The sequence below is a fragment of the Mobula birostris genome, chromosome 26 (assembly GCF_030028105.1).
Source record: "Mobula birostris isolate sMobBir1 chromosome 26, sMobBir1.hap1, whole genome shotgun sequence".
NCBI classification, from domain to species: domain Eukaryota; kingdom Metazoa; phylum Chordata; class Chondrichthyes; order Myliobatiformes; family Myliobatidae; genus Mobula; species Mobula birostris.
This window is the reverse complement of record NC_092395.1, coordinates 48,645,200-48,667,216: the sequence shown is the minus strand read 5'-3', so window position 1 is coordinate 48,667,216 and position 22,017 is coordinate 48,645,200. Positions and strand designations below refer to the sequence as shown.

Sequence of the window (22,017 nt, the reverse complement as noted above, 5' to 3'; positions counted from 1 at the left end):
GAATAGGAGTTGGTGCCGTGAGTACATTGGACACAACGGCATTCGGAAGATTTGAGCTCCAACCTGTGCACATTTGACTGTTTAATTATGATGGGACCTTTTTCTTTTTCTTTCTTTTCTTTAATAACTCCTTGGTTATGTTAACATACATAAATATACTTTCTTTATAACTGCATGCAGTGTACAGTTTGTTATTTCTTGCTGCCAGGAGTTTGCATGGGGCGGTAAGTTGCACAATATTCACACAGACCAAGGTTCCAGGAGGCAAGACATCCCAACCTCACAGGTTTGGCGGGTCACAAGTCATATTGATCCTAGGCATACTGAGTCTGAGAAAGGTGGTTTTCCCACCCGAGTCCAGTGGCTGTTAGCAAGGGGCTAATGAGCTGCATCTCGAGAGATGCCCGATAAAAAGGGGTTTCATATTTATTTAGAGATAGGATTGTTTTATAAAATTGCTTTAATGTTTATATTTATTAGCACTAAATAGGGCCTTCCAGCCCTTCGAACCATGCCCCCCAGCAACATCTGACAAGGCCAATTTAACCCTAACCTAATCACGAGATAATTTGCAATGACCAGTTAACCTACAAGATACAGTTTTGGAATGTGGGAAGAATCTAGAGCACCTGGGGGAAACCTATGCATTCCATGGGGAAGGATGTACAGACTCCTTACAGAGGATGCTGGGATTGAACTCTGAACTCCAACATCACAATATATTGTAATAGCATCACAATAACCACTATGCTATCATGATTAATATCATGAAGTATCCCACTCACCTTATGACTAGTTTGTCCCACTCCCATTAGGGAAGTGGCTATGGATTATCCACTCCAGGACCACTAGACTCAAAAATAGTTACTTCCCACAAGCTGTCAAACTGATTAATACCTCTACCCATTATGCCAGCCCACCATCATTACATACATATCACCTAACATCACTTTATGTGCATATAGTCAGTCTATGAATATGACAGTTATTTGTACATTATATTTTATTACTTAACTGCCCGTTACGCCATTGGCATTTAGAGCAGCAATGAAGGTCCTCCATATCTGGCGGTGTTCAGGGCTTCCTTCATTGTGTCAGTAGCTTGGTCTCGGTTTTCACTACAGTCAGTTGTACAAGTCCTGCGTGGAGACTCAGGAATACTGTCACACTCAGAGGTAGAAGGATTCTTTATTGCTGCTTCCATAACAATTTTGTTTTATCAGTCAGGGTTGTTAGCCCTGAGCTGAACCTCTGAAACTGGAGGACTGGTGGACCACTCTTAGTCTGGCTTCTACCCTTTGACCTGTTTGGCATGAGTGACCCTACCAAGAGCCAAAGCATGAAGTCTTGACTCCAGCCAACATAACTCACTGTGTTGTTGAGGCCCGCAAGCCTCCAAACCCAATAACAAGGTTGTAGTTCTCTTGGAAGATTGTTTTATAAGATTGCTTTTATGTTTATATTTATTCTGTTTTATTTTTGTTATTTTAATGTATTCTTTACGCTTATTGGGTTTTTTATGCTGCATTGGATTCAGAGTAGTAATCGTTTTGTTCTCCTTTGCGCTTGTGTACTGAAAAATGACAATAAACAATCTTGAATCTTGTAGCAAAAACCTCAATACATAACAACAGGGAAGTTGCAAGGTTATATTGGTATAAGGTAATAATGTTGCTCTGTTAAGAACCTGATTTTCGAAGGTTCAATCTACAACATGGAAAAAAATATCTCTCTTCTGGATTGTATTTTCTTGTTTAAGGAGGTCTGCCTCATTTTCTTTAAAAAATTACCTTTTCTTGGTACTTGTGATTAATGATAGTATCAGTTTTGCATGCCCTGTGCATTTAATTTTATCAAATTATCCACAAAGCTGAGCATACTTCTCATTAGTTAAATTCTTTTAGTTTTTTAAAGTATACATTACTTCCATTTGCATTACAGTACAGGTTTCCCCCGCCATTCGAAGGTACAGCGTTCCTATGAAACGGTTCGTAAGCCGAAATGTCATAAAGCGAAGAAGCAATTACCATTAATTTATATGGGAAAATTCTGTGAGCGTTCGCAGACCCAAAAATAACCTACGAAATCCATGCCAAATAACACATAAAACCTAAAATAACAGTAACATATAGTAAAAGCAGGAATGATATGATAAATACACAGCCTATATAAAGTAGAAATACTTTTCCACAATCATTACTGAACTGTTCTCGGTAGCGAAAATCTCACGCAAGCGCTGTTGGAAAAAACACGCGCAAGCGCTCTCCAGTAACCTTTAAGCTATGAAGCTGCCAAATCATACCAAATAACACGTAAAAGTACACAGCCTATATAGAGTAGAAATAATGTATGTACAGTGTAGTATGTACAGAGCGATACATCGCCGCGAAGCATGCAGGGGTCCAGCGGTAGCCGGGAGACACACAGCACATCTTTAAGAAAAAAGCCGAAATAAACAAGCTAATTAATTAGTGCCGCCGGACACGTAATTGTCAGCCCAGGTCAGTGCCGATTTCTGATTACGTCGTCTCTAATCTGGGCGGACAATTACGTGTCGGCGGCACCTAATTAATCAGCATGTTTATTTCGGCTTTTTTCTTAAAGATGTGCTGTGTGCGTCCCGGCTACCGTTGCATTTTCCACAAATCGGTATTTGTCCGTGGCCTGGGGGTTGGGGTGGTGGGGCACTAGCGTGTCATCTCATCGTCTCTTTCCATTAGAGCAGGCAGCTCATCTTCTTCTATCTCTGCCCGCCTCGATGTCGAAGGTCGAGGTTCGTCGTCTGCTGTGGTTGATGTGGAAGGCTTGCTTGACTGCTGAGCCTCGCGCATTTTTCTATCACACAGTTCTTTAATAAGGACTCAAACCATCCTGCAAATATCTCCTAAACCGACGCATCCTTTCAAAATTAAAGTCGTACTTTATCAATACTCATTCGGTTTCGATTGTTATCCTTTTTTCTTCCAGTTGCATCAACTCTTCATCTGTCAGTACTTGGTCATGGAATGCCAAAACCTCTTCAACATCATGTTCGTCAGCTTCCACAAGCCAAACTCACTTAGTCCTTACTTCGTTCACCACGATCAAAGCGCTTAATTATGCCTAGTTTTACCGTAAGTGTAACACCCTTACGAGCTCTTTCAGGCTTTTCCAATACCATAGAACTCATCTTGCAAGGGGCTGCTCACAAGCACGTGTTAAAGCAAAGCAGTTCCCAATCCGGGGGAGAGCGGTTGCTCAGGGCGTGCTCTGCCTTTTATCATGCGCTGAATTTTTTTTCATGACAGTGAAAACACCTGAAAGCGAAAACAGGGTACTAATGTAGGTCTTTCGAAACAGTGAGGTTTCGTAAAGTGAATGTTCGAAACGCGGGGGACACCTGTATACGTATTTGTTGTGAACATCAATTGCTACTTTGTCTATTATATGACTAACTGCACTCTGCTTCAAAAATGCGAAGAGAAATTCTGAGAGACATTCTGTGAAGAGCTATTGAATAAAACACAAGTCCCTTGTTTGAGTTTCTTGTGTCTACAATGAACTTCATCAGAAGTTACACACCTACAGAATTTATGTATTTTACACTCCTAATGGGAATGATATGACAAAGGCTCACGCTGTCAAAAGTGGTTGCATGTGTGTGTGTTGGTGGGGTGAATCCAAGCAGTTGACAGTGGATCGATGCTGGCCAGAGGTATAGTTAGTGTCCAAAGAGAAAGGCAATTCCTGCTGAATTTGATGCTAATAAGAAGATATGCTTAGCATCTGTAAGTGGAAAGCAGTATGAAATGTTCCCGTCTCAGACTGATTACATTTGAAACCTTGGTAATTCTGACAAATACAGAGATTTTTTTAAAGGCAAGTAACATTGAAACAGAAGATGAGGATGAAAATGAGACCATAAGCAATTAGAAGAAAGCACTGTCAGAGACTGTAGAGACTTGTTTCTTTGGAGCACACATTCAGATATCAGGAAAAATGATTAACATATTTATTCTAAACAAAATCTGTTGGAATCATTACATCTTTGGTGTATTCTTGGATTGCATGCTGTATGATAAATTTGTGGATGAGCTGCTAAGCTTATTCAGTCCAACTATTAAAGAAAGAGGGAAAAAAGATCAACAAAGTGCTGTCATGTTTGGTGCTTATCATACCAACCAAGTTGTAAAAATTTCTCATAATGCTTCTAACTATGGACTTGAGGCAGTGAATAGCCATACCACAGGCATGAGTAGCCAATTGCCTATGCATCATATATATTAACAAAAGTGAAAAAAAACCTGCACTCACAGAGAGTGGGAGAGAGAAAGGTGTGGCGATTATAGTTGGAGTTAAAAGGTTTCACTTGACTCTGCAGAAGAGACCACTGTACCTGTTAAGATGAAAACCTATTGCAATCATACTGGCATCAAGAATGAAGAGATGAGCCATCTAATTTTCCCTCTAACATGGAGTATGGAGCAATCAAGCAAAACACATAGAAAACCAAATTCTGACCCTATGGGCCAGTAGATACTATTTTTGTTGCTGCAGGGATACAGAATGTGACATATTTGGTGCAAGTACATGAACAGGTGTGAAGAAAGATATGAAGTGAATTCAGCTCAGAAACTGAGAATTAACCACCAAAACAAGGGTGTATAAAATGAAGATGCAGGCTGGTGATATCATAGGAAATAGAAAGCAAGACTGGAAGAACTCATAATGTAGTCAGTATTTGTCTATTGGAGAAACTTGTGGATGATATAGAAGATCTGGCCATTTGATATGTCAGGAGTGTAGAACACAACTCTGTAGATATCAGTCTAGGTCAGGGTGTGACTAAGATTATTCCTATGTGGCCATAAAAATTATATGGAAAAGGTGTGGACAATCTTTTGATAGTAATGAAAGGAATTGAGATAATTGAAGTAAAACTGAATAGACTAATGGCTGTGCACCACATAGCACATGGAATAGAGGAATATCTTTGTCTCATTTGATGCAGAGCATACATCATCTCAGGTTGAACAATTTCTGAAGAATAATTTGGAAAGAAGTAACAGTTTACTTCTTACCAGCCAAAATAGGGAATCAGAACAATCAGTTTGCATGCAAAGGTTTTGAAGATAAGCTCATGGGAGAGTGATTGAACATAGCCATAAGAAGCACTTCTTCAAAGGATGACACATTTCATGAAGACTCAGGACATGATTGATTGTTGCTTCAAGCAACACACACAAAAAATGCTGGTGAATGCAGCATCTATAGGAAGAGGTACAGTTGCCGTTTTGGCCCGGGACCCTTGTGGTGGTTTGGAGACAGAAGATGGTTTAATGTAGAAATAATGGAGCTGTACGGTTTAAAGAATTATCTCATGGAGATTGATGAGGAACACTGTAGACTTGCTTCCGTATGATACAAGGAGAGTAGCAGGGAAGACTATGCTCCAAGGTGTTCCAATCATGAATCGTACAATGTAGAAGGAATTCATAATATTTCTGTGGAGATTTAAGATGATCCAACATTACTGGATCTAGTGATGGATACCTGAGTAGATCCCTGAGTTTAAGGTAAGTGGCAATTAAACCACTACATTGATCCTGGAAAATGTGAAACAGTAAATTTGGTAAATACAATAAAATCTGATAATCTGGCATGTTTGGACTTTAAGGGAACCAGATTAGCAGATTTAATTCACTAATTTGTGTTACACAGTGCTAAAATAAATTTTCCAGTGATCCAGCTAAGTTTAAAGAGTAAGCAAAATGAGGCTCAATGATTTTACACAGAGCACAGGAACAAGGCTACAGTGAACTAGAGAAGAGCATAGCAAATATCTCTTAGTGTGCCAGATGGTGAACTGTGAGGAGTTCTAAATTGTCAGATACCAGGTTGTATTTTACTTAGTTTTAGAAAAGTGAAGCAGTCAATGGTGGAAAAGGCAGGAGATTGGGGGTGAGAGGAAAATGGATCAGCCATGATGAAATAGCAGAGCAGACTCGATGGGCTAAATGGCCTAATTCTGCTCCTATGTCTTATGGTCTAATATTTGTATAATTGATATTTTACAGTTTTCATCCCTTTAAGGGTTTATGTCGTAAGGCTGGCCACTCTCCATGCTGCAAAAGCATGTAATGTTCCAAAGGTTTTCTGAGAGGGCCTCTTGAATAAACTGAACACATCTTTTGAGCCTTTTGTACTTCACATCTTACCAGTCTGTGCACTTTATGTAGACTTTTCGGATGTTAAGGAGCCACTGACCATGCATATTTGGCACCATTTGTAAATGTGTACATTTAACGCCGTCACTGGTAGCCATTATGTTGGTGCACAGATGAAAGAATTTTGATGCCATCGTATGTAGTTGGATGGAGATATCATATGTCTTAGATTCCCTTCTCTTAGTTTTGCTGAAAAGCCGATCACAGAGAGATGTCAGATTTTATCTCTTTATGATTTTCTTCACTGAAGTAATATTATGAGTTGATGTGGATGAGGACACAAATGTTCTTGGTTCCAATGTCGTTCGTGGGGGCTCACGTCTGAAAGTTCAAACATGAAGAAGGGGAATTTGGGTTAGGTGTATGGAAAACTTAATGTGCTAGGACTTACTTGATTCAACAAAGCAAGAAAATTTGGAGGAAAGTGTAAAATAATGTGCATCATTTGGGAATGTAGTTGGTCTGATTTCCTCTGTCAATACTGAAAAGCATGTTAAATTAAATGGATTACCATGTGTCTTAAATTAACTTTGCTGATCAACTAATACAGTATGGACTCTAGTTCAATTTTGTTTTAGTTAGTTTCTTTTTGTTTCTTCCTACTCCTTCAGAAGTTATTTTGTATATTCTTGCAACCTCCACCACCTGATATCTATTTTTGTTGTATTTGTCCTATTTATGTCTTAAATATGTCTTTGTAGGTACAAACCTTGACAATATTTTCTATCCTAGACAGGTATATGGAGGAATTTAAGGTAGGGGGTTATATGGGAGGCAGGGTTTAAGGGTTGGCACAACATTGTGAGCCAAAGGGCTTGTACTGTGCTGTACTATTCTATTCTATGTTCTATATTTCACATTAAGGAAAACAGTTTTATGCTCTTGAAATATTTCTTCACATGTATATTTTTCCCTTGAGCAGCAGCATTTGTTAGAACAAATACAGCTTTTACGAATACATGTTTGTGAGTATGAGTGAATTCAGACCCATCTTGCTATGCTGCCTGATCCTCTGAGTTCCTCCAGTGTTCTGTGTGCTGCTTTGGTTCCAGCATTTGCAGTCTCTTGTGTCTCCATCTTCCTGAAACATTTTGTTTCAAACTTTGAACTGATTTCACTTGACCCGATTTAACTGCTTATGGCACAGAGGATGGGTGATTCTACAAGAATGGAAATCTAAAGAAGTAGAATTCTAAAAAAGTTTAGAAAAAATTTACCTTAAGTCTGATTACTGATTTAACATTAAGTTGGTTTCAACTAATGCAGAAATCATTGCCTCTACATTGTCAGGAAGGCTCTAGTCAAAACTAAAAATTTCTCAAAGCTAATTAATAGTTTGGTATGTTTTGTATTTTGCAGTTCAGCAGAAAGGGCTTCATTATTATTAAGTGCTTGTTTGGTAATGAATGAGAAATACTCAAACTTACTTCACAGAAAGATCACACCAGAAATAAGAGCTGTAACATAAAATATATAATATTCTCATAAAACCCGTGACTTAGACTGACTCTAAAGCGCTGAACTTGGTATGTTACTAAGGACTATGCTCATACTTAAAATAAAGCAGCTGAAGATGGCTGGATCTAGAACACTACCCTGATATTACCCTCACCCTTGGTGAAGTAAAGCAATTTGGACACTTTGAAAAGGATGTATGAAAAAGGAACCGGTCTTCCATTGGACCGTAATGATTTTGTTGTGTTTCTTCTTGATTGTACCAGGACTAAGGGGTTTATTAAGTACATAAGAAATAGAAGGAAGTAAATCACTTTGCTTATTGTGCCTTCTCCAGCACTCAGAAAGATCATTAATATTGTACAATGCATCATCACTTTCCTCCACTCTATCCCTTAATCTAAAACTATATTGATCTCTTTGTTGGGAGGAGAGGATGGCAGCACGATGAAATGATATTGTATTTGTAAGTAGGATGCCATGCACAATTCTGATTTGATGGAGACAGATGTGAGAAGCACAGAGGAACATCTGGAGAAAACTTCTGAAATGCCCGGTTCGCTGCCACTGCTACTGTGTGATCGAGAACCTCTGGAGGGAAGGCCCCAAAATCCCTGGCTTTGCTTGCTGCCGGCGACCGAGGCTGGGGTCGAAGCGTTCGGCAGAGATGGTGCTTAGTACTCGGTGTCGGAGGGCTGGTTGGAGGCTTGAAGTTTTCGGACGACTCAGAGTCAGACTGTGGTTGGGCATGGCAGGGAGAGTTTTCTTCCTTCTCCCGTCTGCGTGAGATGTGGGACCTTCGAGAGACCTTGAACTTTTTTACTGTGCCCATGGCCTGTTCTTCATCAAGTTATGGTATTGTTGCACTGTTGTAACTATATGTTATAATTATGTGGTTTTTGTTAGTTTTTTAGTCTTGGTCTGTCCTGTGTTTCTGTGATATCACACCGGAGGAATATTGTATCATTTCTTAATGCATGCATTACTAAATGACAATAAAAGAGGACTGTGTGTCCTCATAATCTAAAAATCTTTAAAAAAAAATACTCCACAGCCCTTTTGGCTAGAGGTTTCCAAAACGTTACTGCTCTCAGAGCTAAGCAGCCATCCTATTATTTTGGAGCTTAATCCCAGATGCAGATACCACAACCAAGAGAATCGTCAATCTTGCATCTCACCTGTTAACTCCATGAGAATTTTGTTAACAATTATGTATTTATTTAGCTGTTGTTTTTGTATTAATCATTTCTGCCTAGAGCTTGAAGATCATAACTTTTCCAGTCATTTCTGTTTATTGAAAAGTAAGCCACAGTTTAACTCAGTTGCAAAACTGGAATGAAGCATTTGAGCTACAAGATTAATTATATACATTCCTTTTTAAAATTCATATTGAAACCTATCAACTTGAAATCCAATCCTCTCCTTAGATTCTATTTAATGTAAAGTTCTCTGATGTCAAACTTGAATGATGTGGCGAGCTTAAACAGAGATTCAGCCATGATCTTGCAAGAGCAAAAGCTCTTGAGATCCATGGGGAGCAGCAGAAATTTGGCATCCAGGTACAAAGCTTATATTTAGAAGATGAAGCATGTTAAGCATAATAGATGGTCATTACTTGTCACAAATTTTAGATGTCTAAGCACTTTCATTTGCAACAACAGCAAATGGATTACTGATTTTTTTTAGAATTTTTAAACAAAGTCTTATAACTAATTGCAGTGCAACATCCTTGACAGTTTCTGCAAATTTCTTAACTTGTACAGAATTTTCAGTTTATTCCTGGGCATGGTTTATAGCAATGAAAATTCCATTTTCTGAGTCACATGTCACAATGCAAAACAGGAACAGTAGTGGTTTATTCTGCATTCTGAGTCTATTCTGGCTGTGAATTAAATCCGTAAGACATAGGAGCTGAATTAAACCATTCAGCCCAACGGGTCTGCTCTGCCATTTTATCATGGCTGATTCATTTCCTTCTCAGCCCTATTCTCCTGCCTTCTCCTGCCTTTTCATGCCCTGACTAACCAAGAACCTATATACCTCCACCTTAAATACACCCAATGATCTGGCCTCTACAGCTGCCTATGGCAATGAATTTCACAGATTCCCCCCTCTGGCTAAATAGAGTGGATGTGGAGAGAACGTTTTAAATGGACATCCCTCTATTCTAAGGCTGTGCCTTCTTGTCCTAGAGTCCCACACCATAGGAAACGTTCTCTCCACATCCACTCTATTTAGGCCTTTCAACTTCCAATGGGTTTCAATGAGATTCCCCCCTCTTTTTTTAAATTCCAGCAGGTAAAGACCAAAGCCATCAATTGGTCCTCACATGATAAGCCTGTCATTTCCAGAATCATTCCCGCAAACCTCTTCTGAACCCTCTCCAATGTTAACACATCCTTTCTTAAATAAGGGGCCCAAAACTACTCTCAATATTCCAAGTAAAGCCTCACCAGTGCCTTATAAAGCCTCAGTATTACATCCTTGCTTTTATATCCTAGTCCTCTCGATGCTAACGTTGCACTTGCCTTCCTCACCATCGACTCAACCTACAAATTAACCTTTAGGGAATCCTGCACGCGGACTCCCAAGTCCCTTTGCACCTCCGAGTTCTAAATATTCTCCTGTCTAGAAAATGTACTTCTATTCCTTCTACCAACATGCATAACCATATACTTCCTGAACTGTCTTCCATTTGCCTCTTCTTCGCCCATTCTCCTAATCTGTCCAAGTCTTTCCTCAGCACTGCTTGCACCTCCACCTATCTAACACCCGTCTGAGCAAATTTTCACAGGAATAAATATTTTGAACATTCTCCAGTCCGCAACAATAATATTTACCCTAATGGTACACATATAGTTGCCGCTCACAATCCAGGTTGAAATGCATTCATTTTCTCTAACAAATTGGTTCTGTATGATTTTTAAATAAATTATTTTGTTGGGATCCAGATAGTACAGTCAAGTCTGGATCTTGGCTGACAGGAGGGATAGCAATCAGGTTTCCCTGCAGCATGAAATGAACTCTTTAAGCATCTGTCCAGTTTTATATATGTTCTTGCTTCAAATTCAAGCCAACCTTTTCTACTCCCTTCACATCTGAGTCTTAAATATACAGACAGGTTTTGAAAAATATTAGTAGTGCATGACCTCCCTCATAGGGTTTCCATGTTTACAGTGATTTTGAAATGGTAGGGAAAGAGGACTAGGTGTCTTTTTGCTGAAAATTAGAGGGAATTAAAATCAAAATCTCTGGGCCAGATGCTTTCCATTCACCCTCTTGTAAGATGCTCTGGTGGCATCAGAGACTGAAATCGCAGGGTCATTGGGGGCTGTGGGAGTTCATAAAGACCTGTGTTAATCAACTGGCTGGAGTGTTGGTTGATATCTTTTACCTCTTGCTTCAACAATCCGTGGAATTATACTGGTGCCCAAGAGGAACATGTTAACCTGCCTCAGCATCTATCTTCCAGTAGTACTTACATCCTCACTGATGAAGTGCTTTGAAAGGTTGGTTATGAAACATATGCATTCCTACTTTGGATCACTCCAATTTGCCAACTGTCACAACAGGTCAATAACAGATGCCATTTCATTGGCTCTTCTGTCAACTCTGGGAACATTTGGACAGTGAAGATGCATATATCAGGTTGCTCTTCATTGACTACATCTCTGCATTCAACACTATCATCCCCTCAAAGCTAATTAATAATGTCCAAGACTAGGCTTCAATTCCTCTTTGTCCTTGATTTCTTCACATGCAGACCCCAGTCAGTTCAGATTGGCAACATCATCTCCGCCACAATCACCATCAGCACAGGTACACCACCAAGGTCGTGCGCTTAGCCCCTTGCTCTATTTGCTTTTATACTTAACGACTACAATGCAATATTTAAGTTTGCCGACGACACTACTGTTGCTGGCCAAGTCAAAAGGTGGTGATGAACCAACATATAGGAGGACGGTTGAAAATATGGCTAAATGAGCCACAACAACCTCTCAAACATGAGGAAATCTGCAGATGCTGGAATTTCAAGCAGCACACATAAAAATTGCTGGTGAACGCAGCAGGCCAGGCAGCATCTCTAGGAACGGGGTACAGTCGACATTTTGGGCCGAGACCCTTTGTCAGGACTAACTGAGAGAAGAGCTAGTAAGAGATTTGAAAGTGGGAGGGAGAGGGGGAGATCCAAAATGATAGGAGAAGACAGGAGGGGGAGGGATAGAGCCAAGAGCTGGACAGGTGATTGGCAAAAGGGATATGAGAAGATCATGGGACAGGAGGCCCAGGGAGAAAGAAAAGGCGGGGGAGGGAGCCCAGAGGATGGGCAAAGGGTATAGTGAGAGGGACAGAGGGAGAAGAAGGAGAGAGGGAAAAAGAATGTGTGTATATCAATAAATAACAGATGGGGTACGGGAGGGAGGTGGGGCATTAGTGGAAGTTAGAGAAGTCAATGTTCATGCTATCAGGTTGGAGGCTACCCAGACAGAATATAAGGTGTTGTTCCTCCAACCCGAGTGTGGTTTCATCTTTACAGTAGAGGAGGCAGTGGATAGACATATCAGAATGGGAATGGGATGTGGAATACATATCAGAATGGGAATGGGAACAACCTCTCACTCTGTCAGCAAAAGCAAGGGGCTGGTTGTTGACTTCAAGAAGAGAAAATGGACGTCCATGAGTCAGTCCTCATCGGGGGTCAGAGGTGGAGAGGTCAGCAACTTTAAATTACTCAGCATTATCATGTCAGAGGATCTGTCCTGGGTCCAGCACATAAGTGAAAGGAAACAGTAGTGCCTCTACTTTTTTATAAGTTTGCGAAGATTCGACATGTCATCTAAAAATTTGACGAGCCTCTATAGAGGTGCAGTCTGCTGCCTGGTTGCATCATGGCCTAGTATGGAAGCACCAATGTCCTTGAACAGAAAAGCCTACAAAAAGAGTGGATACAGCTCAGTCCATCACAGTAAAGCCCTTCCTATCATTGAGCACATCTACAAGGAGTACTGTCACAGGAAAGCAGCATCCATCATCAAGGACCCTTCTCTTCCCTTTTCACTGCTGCTATCAGGAAGGAGGTACAGGAGCTTCAGGTCCCACACCATTAGATTCACAAATAGTTATTTCCCCTCAACCATCAGACTCTTGAACCAGAGGGGATAACTTCACTTATCTTCACTCACCCAAACACTGAACTGGTTTCACAACCAATGGACTCACTTTCAAGGACTCTACAATTCATGTTCTCGATATTTATTGCTTATATCTTTATTATTATGTTTGTTTTTGTTCTCATTTGCACAGTTTGTTGTCTTTTGCACACTGGTTGGTTGCTTTTGTTGTGTGTAGACTTCCATTGATTCTATTATGTTTCTTTGTATTTACTGTGAATGCCTGCAAGAACATGAATTGCAGGGTAGTATATGGTGACATGTATGTGCTTTGAGAACAAATTTACTTTGAACTTTAATACTGTGCTAGCAGTTGGGGCTGTGGTGTGTATTAAGAGTATTTTTTGGAGCAGCTTGATATAGGATAAGCTTGGTTGTCACATGTACATGGAAACAGCGAAACGTACAGTGAAAATGCATCACTTGTGTCAAGTCAAATCAGTGAGGATCGTTTGTGCAGCTCACAAGAGAATTGAACCGTGACTGCTGATGTTGTAAAGTGATCCTCCAACTACAATGCTACCATGCCACAGATATTCAGATAAGAACTAGCATTTATGCAGTGCCTTTCAATGTCTCAGGGTATCTCTCAAAAGTACCTTTCCATGTAGGGATATACTGAGGCCAGTCAAGCAAGTAATGATAATTGGGCATTAAATTTTAGCTAGAACATGAGAAGAACTAGCTTGATTCTTTTATTTGTACTATGGTATCATCTTCTTCAGATAATTGTCATCTGTAAAATAGCCCTTCTGCTTGTAGAGTTAAGGACTAACGCAGATAACATGGGTTTTTTTTTTGTGAGTACTTCTAATCTATTCTTAAGAAAATGAAACAAATGAAGAACAGCAAGGTATTCTTTGTGAACCTAAACTGCTGTTGTTGTAAACCATGGAAACACAACAGCCCCACAGCTGTTGCTAGCCTAGTCTCTTTAGCATCTTAAGAAATATGCTTATATACTGAATCATGATCAGAAGTAGAAAATTCTCACTCACGAAGTCCCTTACCCAAATCAAGGGCACCACTTCAGTGCTTTTTGTTCGTTATTCGCCAGGTGACTAATGCTCAGTTACATATGTTCACAATAAGTACTTCAGAGAAACATTTAATATCTTCACAGTGTTGGCGTATCTGTTGTAATCACACCTTTGGTCGGTATCATTCATAATTGTATGCCGCTTCTAAATATAGAACATATCATCATTGTAGGCCAGACTTGTATCGCATTCAGTTACTGTATAAGCAATTCTACTTTTTGATCAATTGATTTTTGATGGCTAACAAGGCAAGATATCATTACCTATCTTTAATTGTCCTTGAGAAAGTGGTGAGTTGCCACCTTAAACCAGTGCAGTTCTTTTGGTGAAGGTAGCCCTACATGTTCTTGAGCAAGAGGTTCCAGGATGAAGGATGACCTATGTTACCAAATTAGGATGGTGTGGGGCTTGAAGTGAGGTGATGTTTTTATGTACGTACTCCTCGGTAGTAGAGGCTGTGGAGTTTGGAGATGCTGTCAGATGATGTATACAGCAACAATTGTGTGCAATAATTGAATAAATATGATAAGAATCATGTAGGCTGCTTTGACCTGAATAGTGTTATTATTATTGAGAATTTTTGAAGCTGTACTTATTTCAGGCAAATAATCTTCTGATTTATGCCTTGTACATGGAAGAATGGCTTTTTTGGATTTTGTGAAATGAGTTTCTCATCTCAAAATACCTGGTCTCTGGCCTGCTCTTTACCACAATATTTACTTGCCTGGCTCTGATTGTGTTTCCCCCTCGTTTGACTCAGTCTGCACTTTCTTCTACTTTGAAAAAGTAGGCAACATAATCAAGGACCTCTCTCACAGTGGTCATTTTCTTTTCTCTTCCCTCCCATTGGGCAAAGATGCACATACCACCAAGCTCAACAGCAGCTTCTATCCCACTTTTATAAGACTCATAACCTCATACAATAGAGATAAATTTGATCTCTCAGTCCACTGCATCATGGCCTTGGCTGTTTGTTCGTCTACCTGCACTACAGCTTTTCTCTAACTTTAACTCTATATTCTGCATTTGTTTTTTTTCCCTGTTTTATACTACCTCAATGTACTTGTATGGAATGATCAGTCTGGATGGTATACAAACATAAGCATTTCACTCTATCTTGGTTATGAATCAGAATCAGGTTTATTATCACTGGCACGTAACGTGAAGTTTGTTAACTTAGCAGCAGCAGTTCAATGCAATACATAATACAGAAGAAATAATAATAATAAATAAACAAGTAGATCAATTATAGTATACATATATTGAATAGATTTTTTAAAACATGCAAAAACAGAAATATTGTATATTTTTTTAAAAAGTGAGGTAGTGTCCAAGGATTCAATGTCCATTTAGGAATCGGATGGCAGAGGGGAAGAAGCTGTTCCTGAATAGCTGAGTGTGTGCCTTCAGACTTCTGTACCTCCTACCTGATGATAACAGTGAGAAAAGGGCATGCCCTTGATCCTGAAGGTCCTTAATAATGGACACTGTCTTTCTGAGACACCACTCCAGATTTCCTGGGTAGTTTGTAGGCTAGTACCCAAGATGGAGCTGACTAGATTTACAACCCTCCGCAGCTTCTTTCAGTCCTGTGCAATAGCCAGCTCCCCCCCACCCCCATACCAGACAGTCATACAGCCTGTCAGTATGCTATCCATGGTACAACTATATAAGTTTTTGAGTATATTTGTTGACATGCCAAATCTCTTCAGATTCCTAATGAAGTATAGCTACTGTCTTGCCTTCTTTATAACTACATCGATATGTCGGGACCAGGTTAGATCCTCAGAGATCTTGACACTCAGGAACTTGAAACTGCTCACTCTCTACATTTCTGATCCCCCTATGAGGATTGGTATGTGTTCCTTCGATATACCCTTCTTAAAGTCCACAATCAACTCTTTCGTCTTACTGACGTTGAGTGCCAGGTTGTTGCTGCGGCACCACTCCATTAGTTGGCATATCTCACTCCTGTACGCCCTCTCGTCACCACCTGAGATACTACCTACAATGGTTGTATCGTCAGCAAACTTATCGATTGTATTTGAGCTATGCCTAGCCACACAGTCATGTGTGTATAGAGAGTAGGGCAGTGGGCTAAGCACACAGCACTGAGGTGCGCCACAGTTGATCATCAGCAAGGAGGATATGTTATCATCAATCCACACAGATTGTGGTCTTCTGGTTGGGAAGTTGAAGATCCAATTGCGGAGGGAGGTACAGAGGCCCAGGTTCTGCAACCTCTCAATCAGGATTGTGGGAATAATGGTATTAAATGCTAAGCTATAGTTGATGAACAGCATCCTGACGTAGGTGTTTGTGTTGTCTAGGTGGTCTAAAGTTGTGTGGAGAGCCATTGAGATTGCATCTGCCGTTGACCTATTGTGGCAATAGGCAAATTGCAATGCATCCAGGTCCTTGCTGAGGCAGGAGTTCAGTCTAGTTATGACCAACCTCTCAAAGCATTTCATCACTGTCAATGTGAGTACTACTGGGCTATAGTCATTAAGGCAGCTCACATTATTCTTATTAGACACTGGTATAATTGTTGCCTTTTTGAAGCAAGTGGGAACTTCTGCCTGTAGCAATGAGAGGTTGAAGTTGTCCTTGAATACTCCTGACAGATTGTTGGCACAGGTTTTCAGAGCCTTACCAGGTACTCCATCGGGACCTTCCGCTCTGCGAGGGTTCATTCTCTTTAAAGACAGCCTAACATCGGCCTCCTGAGACGGAGATCGCAGGGTCATCAGGTGCAGCAGGGATCTTCACAGCTGTTGTTGTGTTCTCACTTTCAAAGTGAGCACAGAAGGCATTGAGTTCATCTGGTAGTGAAGCATTGCTGCCATTCATGCTATTGGGTTTTGCTTTGTAGAAAGTAATGTCTTGCGGACTGTGCCAAAGTTGCATGGTCACTGACCTACATGCAGAATACAAACCATCTACAACCACCCTTTGCCTTCTGTGGGCAAGCCAATTCTGGATCCACAAAGCAAGGTCTCCTTGGATGCCATGCCCTCTTACTTTCTGAAGGAGCCTTGCATGGAGAACCTTATCAAATACCTTACTGATGACACCTTCCATCACTTTGGTGATGATTGAGTCCACTGGATAGTAACAAGTCGGATTGTATTTCTCCTGCTTTCGGTGAACAAGACATACTTGGGCAATTTTCCAAGTTGTTGGGAGATACCAGTGTTGTAACTGTATAGAAAGGAACGGTGCAGGCACAGAGAATGATTCAGAATGTAGTATTAACTTCACTCCAAACCCTTTAAGATAGAATAGTCCTATATCAAATTATAGAAGATTCGACTGCAAGAGATTCAGAAAATTAGACTTTACCACATGAATTAGCACAGATATATGCTCAATATTTCTGCAAAACTGGGAATATTTTTGATGTCTAAACTAGGTCTGGCTTTGAATAACTTCTATGAATAATCATTGATCCTCCAAAAAGACTATTAGATAAATTTTAAATGCAAAAAAATATTTTGTGAAAAGCAGGTGGAAAATTAAGTATTTTGTACATCCAAAAGCAAGGTCCAGGATGTAAATACTGGTTTGCACAAGCATCTGTTAGCCTTTCTTTGAACTTCTCGCTGTATCAGATCCTGTGTTGGTAAGTTTTATTTTCACGTGCAAGATTCACCCACTTCAATATACTTAGGCATATTGAAACAATTGTAGAAGAACCCTTTTTCTAAGTACTCAGCCTACCTCCAACGCATTGCTTCTGATGAGGTAGGCGACATAAATATTAGCTTCTGCCTACTATAGCATAATTATCACTACATGTATATACCATTACACTTCCAATTTTTTAACTTATTGGTAATAATTGAAAATGTATGCTTATTTTGTATGTATATCAAGACTTGCCTTGAGATAATGAGTTGCTACTGTCTTGTCAGATTTTCTGTTGAAAAAATTACATTTACTGGCAGATATTTGTAGGTCTTAGGTGTTCTGTAATTACAACAAAGGGCGTATTGATCGTAGTGCTTGATCTGAATTCTTCCTGCTCACACAGCACCTAGAATCATAGAGCACTACAGCACAGAAACACGGCCTTCAGCTGAAATAGTTTGCCAAACATTCTGCTCGACCTGCACCTGGCCATAACTCTCCATACTCCTCCCATCATCTACTTATCCAAACTTCTCCTAAATGTTGCAATCAGATCTACATCCACCATCCACCATCCCCACTGGCAGTTTGTTCCATACTTTCCTCCGAGTAAAGAAGTTCCCTTTAAATATTTCACCTTTCACCCTTAACCTATGACTTCTAGTTCTAGTCTCACCCAACTTTAGTGGAAAAAGCCTGCTTGCATTTCCTTAGCTATACCCTTCATAATTTTATATACCTCTATCAAATCTCCTCTCATTCTCCTAAGCTCCAGGAAAAAATGTCCTAACCTATTCAACCTTTCCCTATAACTTCGGTCCTCTCAAGTCCCTGCAACATCCTTGTAAATGTTCTTTGTACTCTTACATCCTCAAATAATTCATTCAGCTTGTGGAAAGTATGGGGGGTCCTTAATGTGTCCTTACTAAATCTTTGATTAGCACAGAATTAAGTATTACAAAAAGCCTTGTGGAATACCCAAAAGTACTAATCTAAAATGTTAAGTATGTTATAAGGAAAAATAAAACATTGTCTGTCATGACAGAGGAATTGCCCTAAAACACTGTGAAGCGCAGTTAAAGTAGTAAAATAGGAAAGGTGGAATAAATCTTATGCAGAGTTTCAGAAAGTTTTATTGGGCCTAAAGCTTTGTTAAATAAAGGGTAGGAGACTAGATTTACAGACCTTAATCATTAGGGTATTGACTTATGGCTGTGACGGCTGCCGTAGTGAAGAGAACTGGATAGATCTAATTTAAGAGTAGGTTGTACACATTTACAAATTATGATAGAAGGGAAATTGCCAATATAAGTCATAACTGCCAAGATCATGCAGCAGGATTTTGTTCATTTGTTCAACCTGCCTTGTATTTTATGTGGGTCAGATTCAGAGGTCCACAGAATAATACTTCATAACCTATGGAAGCTGCAGTGGTTAAGCAATCAATTCTCCTGTTCCTATCTCTCTTCAGATTGCCCTCAGGTTTTGGAATTGTTCTATTCCCGTGAACTGTTCATACCCTGATCAGTTTGCAAGACGGAAATGTGGTCGCAAAACTAATTGCATATGGCAGAAGAATATCATCCAATAAATCCATCCCACTGGTTTCCCAAACTTTTATTCATATTCATAGGCTGTACCGTAAGGGTGGCGTTGGTAAATTGTCACACAGATTGTCACATACTAATCCCTTCATCATGGTGCGAATGTGCTGTGTCTGTTTTGTTATAATGGAAGCAAATGAAACATATATTAATCTTTTCCCCATTTGTACTTTTCTTTCCAGTTTGGTAATGAAGAGGAACAGCTGGAATGGGCAAAAAGGGAGAGTGCAAGAACAGAACGTGAGAGATTAGAACGGTTACACAAGCAAGAACAAGAAGACCTAGAGCTTGCCATAGCACTCAGCAAAGCAGAAATGTCTGATGTGTAAATAGTGCCATGGCCCACTCAGTCAAAAACATATGAGCTGTAAGAATATAGGGCAGAGAAATAGGAGAGAAGAGGAAATGATTGGACACTGGGTGTTCTGAATGTACTGGACAGTAACTGGCCAAAACCCCACTTATACAAATGGCACTGAATCAATTACATGGACTCCATTGGAGATGCAGAAGGTGATGATTCACAAAGAATGTATTGTGTAATTAAAAAGGAGAAAGAATCCTTACCATTCTCAGTGAATTGGCAATTCTGTCTGTTGTGTTCATGCACATGAAAGACTTTGATGCTGATGCTAATTTTCTTTTGCAATGTTGAAGAGAAAAAAAACAAACCCCTCCCACACTCTCTCCCAAAGCAAAATTATATAATATATGTGTATAAACCGCCCGGTTTGTTATTCTCTCTATGTTGCAAAATGCCTAGTAGGTATTTTCACAGACTTTACATGTACAGTGTCTCATTTCATGTTTTATAATACCCCCCACTCACCTTTCTGTCAAACATGCCTTAGTGTTACTGCATGAATGCAGTAAACTCTGAGCAGGAATTATCCTGTTCCAGTGCAGCTTATTAATCTGCAAAGACTTGTACATTATGTCTGTTATATTTGTCTGATACACTGTCGTGTAATTGAAAAACCTATCCCATTTAATTCATTGCACATTTCTTTAATATAATAAATGTGAGGAGACATTCCTGTACCACTGGATAATTCAGTGAACTCACTGAAGTTTCACTAATTTCTGTTTGTAGCATTATGAAAATATGTGTAGAGTAACCAAGTTTTCTCATCTTCTGATATGTTCTTCTAGTATGTCACATGAATGTGCAGATTAATTTTCTTCATTATAATGTGATATGCCCACAATTTTGAGCCATTTGCAAAGAGAACAGTTGGAGCCTGAATATAGTAGAAACTAGAACACTTAGTGGTGAACTGCAGATAATCATGGGAAAAGTTATGACATTGTTTTTAAGCTTTGCACAACTGAAATGAAACTATTTAAGGCCAGGTACTACCTATTGTTTAACGTTTTCTAAATACAATGCTTCCAATACAGAGATTTGCCTTTGCCCTCCATATTTTAGCCTTGTATTACCATTTTCTTCCAGCTTACTGTTTTAAGTATTACTTCCGTCATCGATGTGGCAAAAAAAATACTTCTCTGATACATGTAAGCATTTCATTACACTTCCATAACTGTTTTCCTTTGCAATTTTGGTTGAATTATTTCCCTTTACATTGTTGAATTATTTCACTTTAATTGTGATGGATAAGGTTTAAAAACAGCCACAACGATACTTGATTCCAGTCAACTTGATCTCTACTGTGATGTAAATATTCTCTGATGATTCTGAATTACCTGATTTCAGTTAGTCCTTATGTGACCTTTTAATTTAATAGCTTGCGGCAGACTTTCTAAGTGCCTGTTAATAATTTGTGTAACTGAGTAATCATACTATGTGATTGTTACCTGGTCTTAGCACATTAACCTCAACTCACCAAGGCTCATTTCTGTACACTGGATAAGACAGCAACACTGCAGTTGTTTTTAAAGCTTGTCGGTCATATTCTCTATTTACTTGAGGAGACTAGGATTGAATGTTTGGTAGGAATAATTTTGCAGTTTATGCCTTTAATATTGGTCAAAAATTCTTGTACAATGCAATTCATCAATTTAGGACCTCTCCAATCATTCTCATCAGATGTGGCTGGAACTTGGCAGGATTAAGGTTTCGCTCATGAGAAATCTTTGTAGTTTGTGAATACTGTGCTGAGCTTTCCATATCCATTTTGGCATGCTAATGACATCCCAGAGAAGACCATTCAAATCAAAACCTGTGTAAGTTGAGTAAAAGATGACCAGATTTTGCTTCTGTTCTTGATGTTTTAATATGTATTTACTCCTACTTGAGATTATGTGTTATATTTGCAGTAATGATTTGATTACTGGAAAATATGATGCTAATGGCAGGATGAATCAGATATTGATTTAGATAGTAGCACCTGTCGGTCAAGGCTTGCTTATGTAATTAGACGCCTGCGAGGACCGGTGCTGGAACACTGTATGTTTGTTATACAAGTTAATAATGGGGATGTGAATGTAGGAGGTTCATAGGTGACATGAAAATTGTTGGCGTAATTGATAGGGAGGAGAGTAGTCTTCACTCGCAGGATGATATTGACTATTTCATAAGATGGCCAGAGTAATGACAGATGAAATTTAATTCTCAAAGATGTGGTCTGGTGCCTTTTGGGAGAATATGTAAGGCTGGGATGTACATGATGCCAGGTAGGACCTTAGGAATGTGAGAAACAAAGGAACCAGAGTAGATGTGCAAGGACTCATAAAGCAGTTACATAGACCATAAATATATATGCAGAGAGGTTATGGTGCCACGATATACAACATAAATTTTTCCACAAATAGTGTATTGTTTCCAGTTCTGGTTTCCATACTATAGGAAAGATTTGAACAGACTGGAAATGGTGCAGAAGAGATTCAGCATGATGACTGAAGTACGCAAGGTTATGAGAGCATAAACTTGGGACAGAGTGAGAAACTTCCC

General features: G+C 39.5%; 1 protein-coding gene across 8 annotated transcripts in view; it reads left to right on the top strand.

The window, feature by feature from the left end:
* eps15l1a (epidermal growth factor receptor pathway substrate 15-like 1a) overlaps window positions 1-20,657 on the top strand; it is a 475,482-nt gene extending 454,825 nt beyond the window's left edge. For 3 of the 8 annotated variants that reach the window (XM_072244311.1, XM_072244309.1, XM_072244310.1), the window contains one exon: window positions 19,289-20,657. In XM_072244311.1, coding sequence (XP_072100412.1) covers window positions 19,289-19,435 — 147 coding nt within the window. In that variant the 3' untranslated portion in view covers window positions 19,436-20,657. The remainder of the gene's footprint in view (window positions 1-19,288) is intronic. The other 5 variants (XM_072244317.1, XM_072244314.1, XM_072244313.1 and 2 more) reach the window with 4 other exon arrangements.
* The last annotated feature ends 1,360 nt before the right edge of the window (window positions 20,658-22,017 follow it).